This window comes from Jaculus jaculus, chromosome 6 (genome assembly GCF_020740685.1).
Source record: "Jaculus jaculus isolate mJacJac1 chromosome 6, mJacJac1.mat.Y.cur, whole genome shotgun sequence".
NCBI lineage: Eukaryota > Metazoa > Chordata > Mammalia > Rodentia > Dipodidae > Jaculus > Jaculus jaculus.
The window spans coordinates 38,120,774-38,132,941 of NC_059107.1; the positions used below are offsets into that span (position 1 = coordinate 38,120,774).

Here is a 12,168-nt window from a genome sequence, read left to right on the forward strand (position 1 = left end):
GTCAAGCCATGAAAGATAAAGGAATTCAAGCCCATGGCTAGAAGCCACTCTGACAACGCTGTGTATACCATGAGAATTCTACTACAGGACTCTGAAAAAGGCAAAGCTGTGTGGCAGGAAGAAGCCAGGACCAGCACTTGGGAGAGGGAGGAATGGAGCCACATTTCCTCCTGGCCTGTGTGGACCAGATGCAGGCAGAAGACCCTGGTCTGTGCACCCTCCCCAGTGAGTATGGAGCTGCTTGGAGGCTCATGTGGCCGAGTAGTGATCAGACATAGGGAAGAGCAGGCCAGAGCCAATCTGGCACCCTCCTGGAGCAGAAGACTGGCCCACCAGGTAGCCTCCTCTGTGGCCAGGTCCTGGTACCCTCTATAGTGAGAAGACCCCACAGTTGATGGGTCTGAGATCCAGAGACTCTGCTTAGCTCCCACTGAGCCTGAGGATGGAGCTGGGACTGGTGTGGCCTAGGCAGCTGTTCATGTGTGCACTGGTCATCCAGGAAAATATCTAGAGCCTTATCCTTCTAGCCACCCAAGACACACCCTCCTAACTACTGGTTCTATAGCCAGCCCTCTCTGCTCACTGCCCACACCTATCCTGTCTCCTTCTCCCAGCAAGCACATGGAGGGCTCCCGGCCAGGGACCTACTTGGTGCAGGTCCTTGTACTTCACCTGTGGGCCAGAGCCCAGCAATATTCTCTGCCCTGCTCCACCCTCCCCTCCAGTGTTCAATGGCCTGAGGCCTAGCTGGGATGCTTGCTCATGGCCCACCTACCTTGAGGAACTTGTATAAGAGGAACGTGAACCAGTTGGTCAGCATCTTCTCTGCTACCGATTCAGTCCTATAGGACAGAGCAGCAGACAGGACGGAGTGGCATCACTCCCACTATCCAGCAGGCCCAAGATGCCCAGTCTCCCACAGAACTCCACCCAGTCAGGACTCAAAGGATGACACAGTAGGCTATAGTACAGCTGCCACAGAGACCCCAGGCCTTCCCCTAGAGCCTACACAGGGCAGTGGCTAGTGAAGAGGCCCAGCCTTGTCCCGCCCGCCCCTCCCGCCCCAGCAGGCGCACCGCCGCAGCAGCAGCTTAGGGTGATTCTTGCTCTCCAGGTTCTTCTCTATGAGGTCGGACAGCAGCTGCTTCAGCACTCCTGTGGCGTACTCCATCTCACCCTGCAGGGCCGTCATGATGAGCGAGGCCACGTTGCCACGGTCACGCATGGAGAAGCTGCGCTGGGCCTCTAGCGTGCGGATGAAGGTCAGCAGGAAGTGCTTCTTGGTTAGCAGCTGGCCAAAGAGCGTGAGCGACTTCTCCACATTGGCCTGCACCTGGGAGCACACAGGCCTGCTCAGAACACAGGCCACACAGCTCTCATGGCTGAGGCAGGGGAAAGACCCTGCACTGTGCTGCAGCTGTCCAGGCATGGCATATATGCACAGGTCAGGCCAGGGCAGGGCAGATCCTGACTCCACAGGGCCAGCACAGGTCAGTCCTCAAGCTTAATCATCCTTGGTAGAATGATGAGCACCAATGAAAGCACCACCCCCACTGCCACTGAGACAGGCTTGGGCATGAAGGCCTGCCTATAAGAAACCACTGTCACTGGAGACATGGCACAGTGTCACCCGCGCTGTTGGTGGGGTGGGGTAAGGAGGCCTGCTTCTATTGTACCTTCTGCAGCCAGATCTTTGACCAGCCTGGCTTCAACAGCTCAGAGGAAGCTCATGTCACTGCCTGTTTGCAAGGTACCAGAAGGCGTAGTGTCTCAGTTTGCCTTTACAACTATAATAAAGGACACTGATGTCTAGAGTCACACAGCATGGTCATGGGGAAGGGTGGAGTGCAGGCATGGTTGGTTCCAGATTCTTTCTCTCTTTTATCCATACCAAGACTTGTCAGGACAAAGTTCACACCAGTCTGTGCCAAGAGGATACAGTGATACCTGGATCCCAACCCAGGCCAATAAGCAAAAGGAACCAGGCAGAATATAATCACATCATATGGGAACACTGGAGGAGATATGACAGAGGGAGGACAAGGAGCCCCAGCATCATGGCAGTCCTAGGGGACAAGGAAATGAGTTGGAGTGATAGAAAGGCATATTCAAGTTTGACTTGGTGACTTTTTTTGTTGGTTTGTTTTCTGATTTTCGAGGTAGGGTCTCACTCTAGTTCAAGCTGACCTGGAATTCACTACATATTCTCAGGGCAGCCTCAAACTCTTGGCGATCCTCCTACCTCTGCCTCCTGAGTGCTGGGATTAAAGGTGTGCGCCACCACGCCCAGCTTTGACTTGGTGACTTCTTGTTCACAGGGACATGGCAGGGGTCATAGATCTGCCCAGGAGTGCAGTGCTAGGTACTCTGGGCCAGAGTGGCAGGCATCTTGCCATTCCCTGCTGCTGCTGGCTGGGACCTGGGCTCTGGTGGTCTGAGCTCAGCTCTGAAGGCCCCACTCTGAGTGACCGTGGACTCCAGTTGGACACCTACCTGCCAGCATCATCCAGTGACCTTACCCAGAAAAGCTCAGCACATAGACACTCCAGGAGACCTGGGCAGATGAGTGGGAAGGAGCCCTACATAGCCCAGCCATAGGGGAAGTGCTAGGAACCTAGATTAAAGGATGATTTGCTTGGGCTTGGCCTGATGCTTTCAGGCCAGGGAGCACTCTTCCTGCCTCCTGAGGCACTGTGGGGAGTGGACCACAGGTAGGCCTCTGCCCTAAGGCTAAGGGCCCCGGCTTTGAGCTAACCCTGACCTAGGTCTCCACCCAGTGCCCTGCACCTTGCAGGCCCAGTCTGTCTCCCAAAGGCTACACTGAATCCCTCTGGCTGCATATCATCCCCCAGAGCCCGCTGGACAGATGGTCTTACCTCCATCTCCTTGAGCACAGGGTGGTCTTCGATGCCAGGGAAGAGTACCCGCATGGCATATGTGCGATAATCAAGGAAAGGAATCCCGGCACCATCCAGGTCACTGGTCAGCTCATGGATGTCTGTCTGCAGCTCTGCAAAGGCTGTGGCCCAGCATGGGGTCAGGGGCAGCACTCTCAAAGCCTACCTGCCCTCCCAAAGCCCCAACCCACCTGCAATGTCTGGTCATTGCACCTCCCTGTGTCTCAGTCTCCCCATTTCTAACACAGACAACCCCTCTCCCTCATGTGCTGCTATGTGATTACTAAGACAAGAACAACTACAAGGGCAATACTTGGTGGGAAGGAGGACCATCTGTCCCCTCATATCTGAGGGAGAAGCTGTTCAGGAATGCTTCCTCCACCTATGGAAGAGAGGGAGCCTGGACGGCCAGGTGAGGAGTGAGAGCCACGGAGGTCCCAACACTGTCTTCAGGCTTCCAAAACCCATGCCAGCCATTGCTTTATGCAAATCATGGGGCTGAGGTGGTGATGATCAGGCCCCTTCAACATCACCACCTCAGACCCCAGCCTCTCTCAGGAACAAAGGAAGTGGAGTAGAGCAACACGTCCTACAGAACATTCCAGAGCTGTGAAGTATCAGCCCTCCAGCTGCCCAGGGCATGACTATCTGATCAGAAGTCAGAAGAACCAGGCAGGCTCTGGGGTGGGTTCTGGGGGCTTCTGGCAGGTCTGATGAAGCACTGGAAGTGCAGGCACCTGGTTTCCTTCTCTGGCACAGACCATGCCATATGTGCTGGCATGGCAGAGAGGGCACCATGCACAAGTCCTCCACATGTGAGGGCTCTGAGGTGGGCCAGAGGCCCCTCCTCTCATTAGTTTGGGCTAATTTAAACTGTTTCTTGTTCCACCAGGGTCACCCACAAAGCAGGTGGACAAGCATGTCCACCCAACCATGGGTCCACCTGGGTCTCCTGGGCTGAAGAAGCACCTGAACTAGCACTGTATGGGCTTTGCCCTAGCTATTCTGCTCCCATATGTAACGCCTAGGGATGGCACTACCTTCTATGCCCATTCTGAGGCAAAGTTAGGTAGCACACTCCCCAAAGTTGGGCTAAGTATGAGATATGTGGATTGGACCCGTCATCAGCAGGCCCAGAGTGCCACCTGTCCCTGGAGCCAAGCACAGCATCACCAGACTAGGCTCAGAGGAATCAGCTGCCCAGGGCCCTGCCCCGACCCAGCAGACCTTCTTTGCACTCCAGGGCCACACGGGACTCCAGGTTGTCCATCTGGAGCTGCAGTCGCTTGAGGGTGCGGTCAGCATCCCGGGACTTGCGCTTATAGGCGATGAGCACAGCCACGATGACCAGCAGGAGGAGGCCACCACCCCCACCGATGCCCACGATGGCCGGCAGTGTCAGCAGGCTGTCTGAATAGACCTGCAGCATTCCCGGAGAGAACTCGAAGCCACCTGCCCGCACCTGCCAAGTGGGCATGGAGGTGCTCAAGGGCTTCCAGAAACTAGGAGCTCAAGGCTATTGCCAATAGCCCAGCCTGTGGGCAGGATCCCACCAATGGGTACCCAGAGTGGCTGGCAAGTATGGGATGCTGGAACCCTGGGCACATGTCTGGGTTGGTCAGTGGTAGTGGGAAATCACATGTGAAGATGAGCAAGGGCTGAGCTGAGCCTGTACTAGAGCTCGCCTCCTTTGGAGAGAGTTGTGGTCAAGGGGCCTTGGTAGGAGCGGGTCAGATGGTCAGAATAGGGTAGGCAGGAAACCATAGCTGGACTGTAACATGAATTCCCTGGGAAGGTGGCTGGGGTACGTACCGTGACCTTGTGCTGTCCTGTGAGGTTGGGTGCCTCACATAACAGCTGTGTCTCAGACACGGTAAGGATACACGGTGTAGAGCCAATAAGCACCGTGTAGTTGAGTCGCGAGTTGCCAGGTGCAGGTGGCAGGAGGTTCCGGCCCTGCAAGGGGTGGGATGAGTCCAAGTTGTGCTAGAACCTCCCTTCCAGCCCTGTCTGCCCTATCCCAGGAGCTGAGACCCACCTTGAGGATGAGCGGGGAGCTAGGCTTCAGTTCTAACAGCCCAGTAGGGCTGAGTGGCTCCAGCACAGGGTCGGGGTAGTAGACGAAGGAGGAACTGTTGAGCACCAACAGTGTGCGCACATTGTCCATGATGAAACCCAGCTCATCAGGCCGTTCCCCCATCTCCGGTGGGCTGCGCGTGGGGTTGTCTACTGGCGGTGCCCGGCAAACCATGGTAGTGTCGTTGTACACCATGCAGCTCTGGGACATAGGCAGCAAGACCATAGGCCAACCACCCCAAGGAAGGCTAGGCCCCGCCCCCAAAACAATCTCACATTGGGGACCAGTTTTTTGTGAGGATTGGCTCAGACACCAGGGAGGTGTCCTTGAGATGTTTTCCCAGTGCAAACTGAGGACTAGGCAGGCCAGACGCCCAGGGCCAGAGCCCACCCCAGGCAGCTGCTACCTCCCTTCCGTGGGGCCTTAGGACAGCCAGGCAGGCATGGGGAGGTGGCAGGCAGGGGCATTACCAGCAGGAGCCCCAGCTTAGGGCAAGGTCCAGGTGACCTGGTGTGGAGGGCAGAGTGAGGCAGGGGTTGCAATCAGCTGGCTCAGGGTGTGGACTCACATTCACTCTCTCAACGCCTCCATACTTGGCTCGGATTTGGGGTTCACGGACGGTGGCCAAATTGGTGCCCGTGACGGTTAGGAGGGTCCCACCACTAGAGGAAGGAGGAGTCAGTCAGAAGAAGCACTAGGCCTACAAAGTCCAAGCAGAATGTACAGCCCACCCGAGTGAGTCTATGGTCCAAGGCTCACGACACCTCCTGTCAGGAGCTCTAAGTGGGGCTCAGCAGGGCACGTCCTGTCAGGAGCTCTAGGATGGGTTCCGATGGCCTCCTACCTGTTGATGCTCCACTCAGGGTCAATCCTCAGGATGGTGGGATCCTCAGTGTAGTTGTACTTCACCTCAGGGTTGGAGAGCTGGGCACGGTTGATGTTAATGACAATGGGGGCACTGCCAGGGCTCTGCCCAGGGGGTGTTAGGCAACGGATCTCACGGGAGTTCCTCCTAGGGATGAGGGTGTGGTGAAGTGGCATGCCGATATGGGAAGCTCTCCTTCATGTCAAGCTGTGCTTTGGCTTCCCAAGGGCAAGGCACAGGCCTGCCTCCAGGTGGCTGTCAGGGTGATCACTGACCTACCCTGGGCCCTAGTTAACTTCTCTCACCCCTAATCCTCTTGGGCCTTGCCCACATGCCTGTTTAGGCTGTGGGACTTGACTCAATACCTCTCCTAGGCCTCTTAACCTCTAGCCTGTTTTCCTCAGGGCAATACTGCTGCACAATGAGGGAGGTCCGACTGTGGCCAGCTTTCTCAGGAGACCCAGGCCAGGCCATTATCTTGTGCAAAGCTCCAGACAGCAAAGCCACCAGGCAGGCTGAGGAGGAGGAGGAGGCTCACTTTGCAGACGGCACATTGCTGCGGGAGGCCCACGCAACCAAGCTCCGGGCCTGACCCCTGCCACCAGCTCCAGCACTCCAAGCCCTGAGCTGAGTGAGTCTCCACAATGCATTGAACAAATCAGCTCCCCTTCCCCCACATCTGACCCTGATGAGGAAAACACTCAGCCTTTAGGCTAGATGGAGACACAGTGAGCTGGGATAGGGCATGGGGTCACAAGTCACCTCCAAGAGCAGTAAGCCAGGTTTCACCTGTGCCAATGCCCTGACTCTTGGTTCCATCTCCTCGGTGGAGGCTCCACAGCTAGGGTGCACATACCAGTGATTAGCCTGATAACTAGTAATTACCACAGGAAAATATTTTAAGGGCTGTTCTGTTATCACTCCTAATCTAAAATTACCCACTTCAAACCTCTGGGCTTTTGTCAAGATGTACATTTTTCCTTCTTAGTTTTTTTGTTTTTTGAGATAGGGTCTCACTCTAGCCCAGGCTGTCCTGGAATTCACTATGTAGTCTCAGGGTGGCCTCAAACTCATGACGATCCTCCTACCTCTGCCTTCTGAGTGCTGGGATTAAAGGCATACACTACCACGCCTGGCTCCTTCTTAGTGGCTAAGTGCTTGCCTGTGAAGCCTAAGAACCCCGGTTCAAGGCCTGGTTCGAGGCTCGATTCCCCAGGACCCACATTAGCCGGATGCACAAGGGGGCGCCCATGTCTGGAGTTTGTTTGCAGTGGCTGGAGGCCCTGGCGCACCCATTTCCTCTATCTGCCTCTTTTTCTGCCTGTCACTCTCAAATAAATAAATTAAAAATTTAAAAAAAAACCTTTTTATTTTGCTCATAAGGAACCCCCTCCCTGGGAGGAGCCAGGGCAGCGATTGCCCACCGAGTTTGGGCCATACCCCCTACCTACTCTGGAGTCAGCCCCTGTATCCACAGCAACCTTTTCCACCTCTTGTGTTTCCATGGTGATCACCCCAGCCAGGTTCTCCATACCCGTTGCCCAGGCAACAGGAGGGGGCAGCAGAGCCAAGAGGGAGAGCCCTGAACCCCCCCCCCCCGCCCCATACCATGAGAAGGAGCAAGGCCGGCCGCCAATGGACACTGCCACGTCACTGCCCGCATTCAGATGGCTTCCCTCGATGCCAATCCAGGTGCCCCCAGACAGAGGCCCACGGGAGGGGCTTACGCGGTAGAAGGTTGGTGTCTGCCAGAAGAGGGACTTGTTAGGGAAGAGTCCCTCTCAGGCCACATGAGCACAGTCCCGGCTCAGCCTACCCCCCTGCTGGCTGGCCAAACCCCAGACAGGAATCCACAGGCCTGAGCTGGATCTCATACCCTGTGTTCCCAGATGCTAAGAAAGCCTAAAGGTGGGGGCATAGGGGCAGTATCCTACACCAGAGGATATGGCCTGGCTGTGGGCCAGGGCCTATTCCCATACCCCAAGCAGACCTTAGCAGTACCCTTAACCAGTTTCTCAGAGCAACCAGGCACAGAGAGGGGAGCTAGGGCTGGACTCACCACGAAGGTGAAGCGCTTAGGTGACAGGGCACGGTAGTGCGGGGAGCAGTCCCGCACACACACCTCCACCAGGGCATCGTGGGCCCGCAATGTGCTGGCATCCCCAATTTCACAGACAATCCTAGAGGCATGGCGGGCATCAGCAACAAGAAGGATTCCTTCTGGGCCACCCCAACCCTGCCTGCCACAGCCTGCACTTACTGCTCTGCGCTGATGTACTCGCTCTCCACAGGGCTGCATAGCACCTTGCCCACACGCACTCCCAGCCGCACATCCTCGAACCGCAGGCCCAGGTTCTCACCAGTAATGGTCAGCCGAGTCCCTCCCTGACGGGGGCCAGTCTCAGGAAACAGCTGTGGAAATGCAGCGACTGAAGCCCAGCAGTGAAAAGGGTTCACTGTGCCAGGTAACAGGTGGTGCTGGGTGGGTGGGGGTTGGGGCCAGCCTGGCCTCCAGTGCATACCTTGAGGATCTTGGGGTCCGTGCAGCGGCTGCTGCCATGGCGGGCGTGCATCCATGCGGTGGGTATGTCAGCTGGACAGTGGTGGCGCAGGGAGCAGCGGCGCTCAGCTACACACCAGCCGCACTCAAAGCGTGGGTCAGCCTTGAGGCACAGGCCACAGCTCTGGCGCAGGGCTGGGCACTTGTACAGATGGGCTACAGGTGGCAGAGGGGAGGGGAGGCCCGGTCAGTGTGGCTCCACACACTGCCCACCCGGACCTTTGGCTTCACCGCTTACCCTGGATGTTCTGGGGGTTGTCGATGACAAAGTTGCCATTCCACACAACTGACAAGTTCACGGGCAGATCACTGACATCATTTCCCTCATAGGAGTACTGCTGGTACAGGCACAGTGGTCAGGTTTAGAGAGACAGGCCACATACCCCCTGCCACTTAGAGAGTTAAGGCTTCTGGGTCGGAGCCCCTTACAAGCTCTGAGACTAACCACTGGGTGGGCTTGGCAGGCTAGCACCTAATACCTGTGACAAAGGCTATACACAGCTCTCTCCTGCCCACCTCATCCACAGAAGGCTTTCTTCCTGGCTCCATGGCTCCACATCCCTGCCAAATTCCATCTCCTACAGCCATGAAAAGACCTCCATATCAATTGCCTGCTTCCCAAGCTGACCTCCAAGGCTATCTCTGACAACACTGCCAACCACAGGGAACCCTCTGCCTTCTGGGAACTGCAGTCTGCCTTCTGGGAAAACAGGACTCCTGGATGGGCCCTTGGACAGCATCAGGAATGCTCTGTGAACCGCAGCATCTTTTCTGTTAAGTGGGCCAGGAATGCCTTGAGGGGTGTGACATTTGTGTCCTACAGCCTGGTACAGGCCAGAAGACCACTGTCCTGGGAGACTGGTTTTGCTCCTGCTCCTCCCCAGAGGAGTCTGCCCTGGCCTCAGACCAACTGCCCCTCCAGCTGCCTCCTCCTTCCTGTAGCTGATGCTTTCAACTCTATTCCTGTGTTTGGAGATGCTGGTCTCCCTGACTTGTCCCAAAGAGTGGCCCAGAAATTCATCATTTTATCTGGATCCTATAAAGTTCTCTGATATTCTCTCTTCCCTTTAAACATGCTTAAAGATAAGTGGGGGTCTGAGAAAGGACAAGGGATGAGGTGAGAAGGAGATGTGAAGTGGAAGCAGGAGTCGGAGCAGGGAGGAGCATGGGGTGCAGGGCATGTGGGGAGCTGGTAGAGAGATGGGAGGAAACAGCACGGAGGAAATGGAAAGAGTATAGCCCTCCCTGGTGGGAAGGAAGCCCACCTCTCCCTGACCTGCAGCCCGAGAGTTGGCTATGACCCCCAAGGCCTCCTGTCTTGCTGGACAGACCTGTGTCATCCAAGGGCTTCAGGAACCAGACCATTAGCCTCATCAAGGACCCTCCTGAGGAGACCAGTGGGTGCAGAACCACCAAGGCTTTGCCAACAGATTTGTGCCTAATGCTGCAACCCAAGGAAATCCACTGCTCTTCTGACTATGCCTGTCCTGAGCGGAGGGGGAAACTGAGGCCTATTAACCAGCAGTAAACCAAAGGAGAGTTCAAGACTTGTCTTCCACACACCCCTCCCCAACCTGGAAAGGGTAAGCTCCATAAAGAGCACAGCATCAAAGAAGCCCAACACCAAGCTTGCTGAGCTCAGGAGCACAGCTTGTGGAGTGTCACTGAGTGAGGTGTGACTACCAAACATTGTCCTTTGACCCACTGGCAGGTAAGGCTGACTGCCAATGTACACATGCTCATGGTGGTAGCATGTTCATGACCACCGGGTGCATTGTTTGTGACCACAGGACACAGGTTATATAGTTACATCATCTGGCTATTCAACACTCAGGACCTTAATAATGCAGCTGCACCAGCAGAGCCTTTAACCCTCCCAAGGCACACTGGGTCACATAAGCTGGCCTTTTGTGGCTAGCACACCATCCAGGGGCTCACCGAGGAGTTCTGGCACTGCAAACTGGAGCTGTTGAAACGCAGGGCGGTAACACGGGCTGGATTGCCAGGGATGTGGAAAAGGCACTCATACCCACGCTGGCCTGACTGTGGCTGTGGCAGGTTCCGTGCAGCCAAGGTGATAGGCTTCACCACACCCACAGGCACGTAGATGTGGGTGGAGGGCAGGATCTGTGGACAATCCTATGTACAAAAAAGGCTTTGGCTGAGCTGGGGCTGGCCAGTAAGGGGAGTGAGCATTCCAGGCTACAGCTGGTTCACAGAGCCCAGGTCCACTGTGCTGCTACATACCCTGCATTTGAGCATGGCAGGGGCAGTGGCCCATCAATCCCGCTCCCTACCAAACTGTGGCTTAGAGGCCAGCCTGCTCACACCTAGATTCTAGGGCCCCATCATGCTAGTGGCCAAAGGCGCCTCACCCGGCCTATAGCTGCACAGGTCCCTAAGGCAGGAGGAGCCAAGAATGGGCAGCTGGGGCAACAGATTCTCAGCTGGGGGCCTGGGGAGCATGTAAAAATAGCTGGAGCCCAGCAGAAAAACAGTCAGGGCCCCCAGGGCCAGGGTTTCAGCAATAATAACTGATGCAATGCCCGGCTTGCTTGCAGCACGGCTGGCAGCTGCCTCAGGAGCCTCTGCCCCGGGGGAGTGTGCAAAGTGGGCTTTAAATAGGGATGCTGCAAACAGGCCGTATTCCCTGGGCCCTGGCACAGCTCCCATGGTGGGTGTGGGCTCAGGATATACTATGCAGAGCTCACAGAGTCCTGGGAAGGCCTAGTCTCTGACTCAGCCCTTCAGTACTACTATAGCAGAGCTGGAAAGGCCCAGTCGGCAAGTTGGCCATCAACTGCTGAGCCTGTGGGATGCCCTATATCCACTGGCCACAACCTCAACTTGCCCTGGCACTGGCATGCAGGGTCCATATTCATGATAGTACTTACCCAACCATCTGACAAGACACCCAGTGACTACAGCCCAAGACTCAGGAAGCAGTCTGGGTTGGGACCCAGCCATGAAAATGGGACTAACTCAGTCTTGGCTCGCCCTAGAACCTCCGTGCCTTAAACCATGCTAGGCTGAGCTCCACTATCACCTTACCACCACACGTCAGGTGACCCATCTGCAGGGAGCTGGGGTGGGGGCAAGGCTGGGAGACTTCTCTGCTAGAAACTGAGACATGAGCAGGCTCACCCAGTGCAAGTCCCAGCCAGGGACCCCAGTACTATCTGCTGCCCTCAGCCACGCTCCCATGTGAACATACAGCAGGCAAAGGGCAGACATGGCCAGCTGGAGCCCAGGCAGCCACTCCTCTACCCTGACACTGCTCTCCTATCTGCCTAGCCACCAAGCTGATAGCTATACTAAGGGCACAGGCCTGCCTGAGCCTCCCCAAGGGGCTCCCACCTCCCCTGGCCTTTCCAGACACAAGAGTATGTTTTCTGATTACACATTCTCAAACCTGGGGAATGACAGTGAAAACTACAACTGGTGGGTAGTCTGAGGGGCACAATGAGTTAGTCTTGAGTTAATTCACACTGGCCACCTTTACCTCAGGCCCTCCTGACCAAAGACACAGAAGGGAGGCCATGGTAGCCATTGGGATCAGCAGACCTGCCTGTAAGGTCCGACCTTTTCCTGTGCCCCAGCAGACCCTTGGGAAGGCAGCTGCATAACAGCTTGGTGCCAGGGTCCCTGCTCAAGGGCCCTGGGCCTGCCTATCATTCTTCACTTGGGGCTCAGGCCTGTGAAGTGTGAGGGAAGGAGATGCTTGTTTTTTAAAAAACATTTTATTATTTATTTATTTGAGAGAGAAAGA

The 12,168-nt window shown here is 55.9% G+C and overlaps 1 protein-coding gene across 2 annotated transcripts in view; it reads right to left on the minus strand.

The window, feature by feature from the left end:
• The window catches only part of Plxna1 (plexin A1), a 42,013-nt gene that overhangs the window by 12,255 nt on the left and 17,590 nt on the right, over positions 1-12,168 (minus strand). The window contains exons 9-22 of one of the 2 annotated variants that reach the window (XM_004665125.2): positions 10,338-10,538; positions 8,638-8,734; positions 8,362-8,555; positions 8,100-8,251; positions 7,899-8,019; positions 7,448-7,584; positions 5,819-5,986; positions 5,543-5,636; positions 4,936-5,175; positions 4,710-4,853; positions 4,125-4,359; positions 2,877-3,019; positions 1,077-1,333; positions 776-842 (exon numbers count right to left, since the gene is read on the minus strand). In XM_004665125.2, the coding sequence (XP_004665182.2) occupies positions 776-842; positions 1,077-1,333; positions 2,877-3,019; positions 4,125-4,359; positions 4,710-4,853; positions 4,936-5,175; positions 5,543-5,636; positions 5,819-5,986; positions 7,448-7,584; positions 7,899-8,019; positions 8,100-8,251; positions 8,362-8,555; positions 8,638-8,734; positions 10,338-10,538 (2,250 nt within the window). Of the gene's footprint in view, positions 1-775; positions 843-1,076; positions 1,334-2,876; positions 3,020-4,124; positions 4,360-4,709; positions 4,854-4,935; positions 5,176-5,542; positions 5,637-5,818; positions 5,987-7,447; positions 7,585-7,898; positions 8,020-8,099; positions 8,252-8,361; positions 8,556-8,637; positions 8,738-10,337; positions 10,539-12,168 lie in introns of both variants that reach the window. The other variant, XM_045153262.1, reaches the window with a different exon arrangement.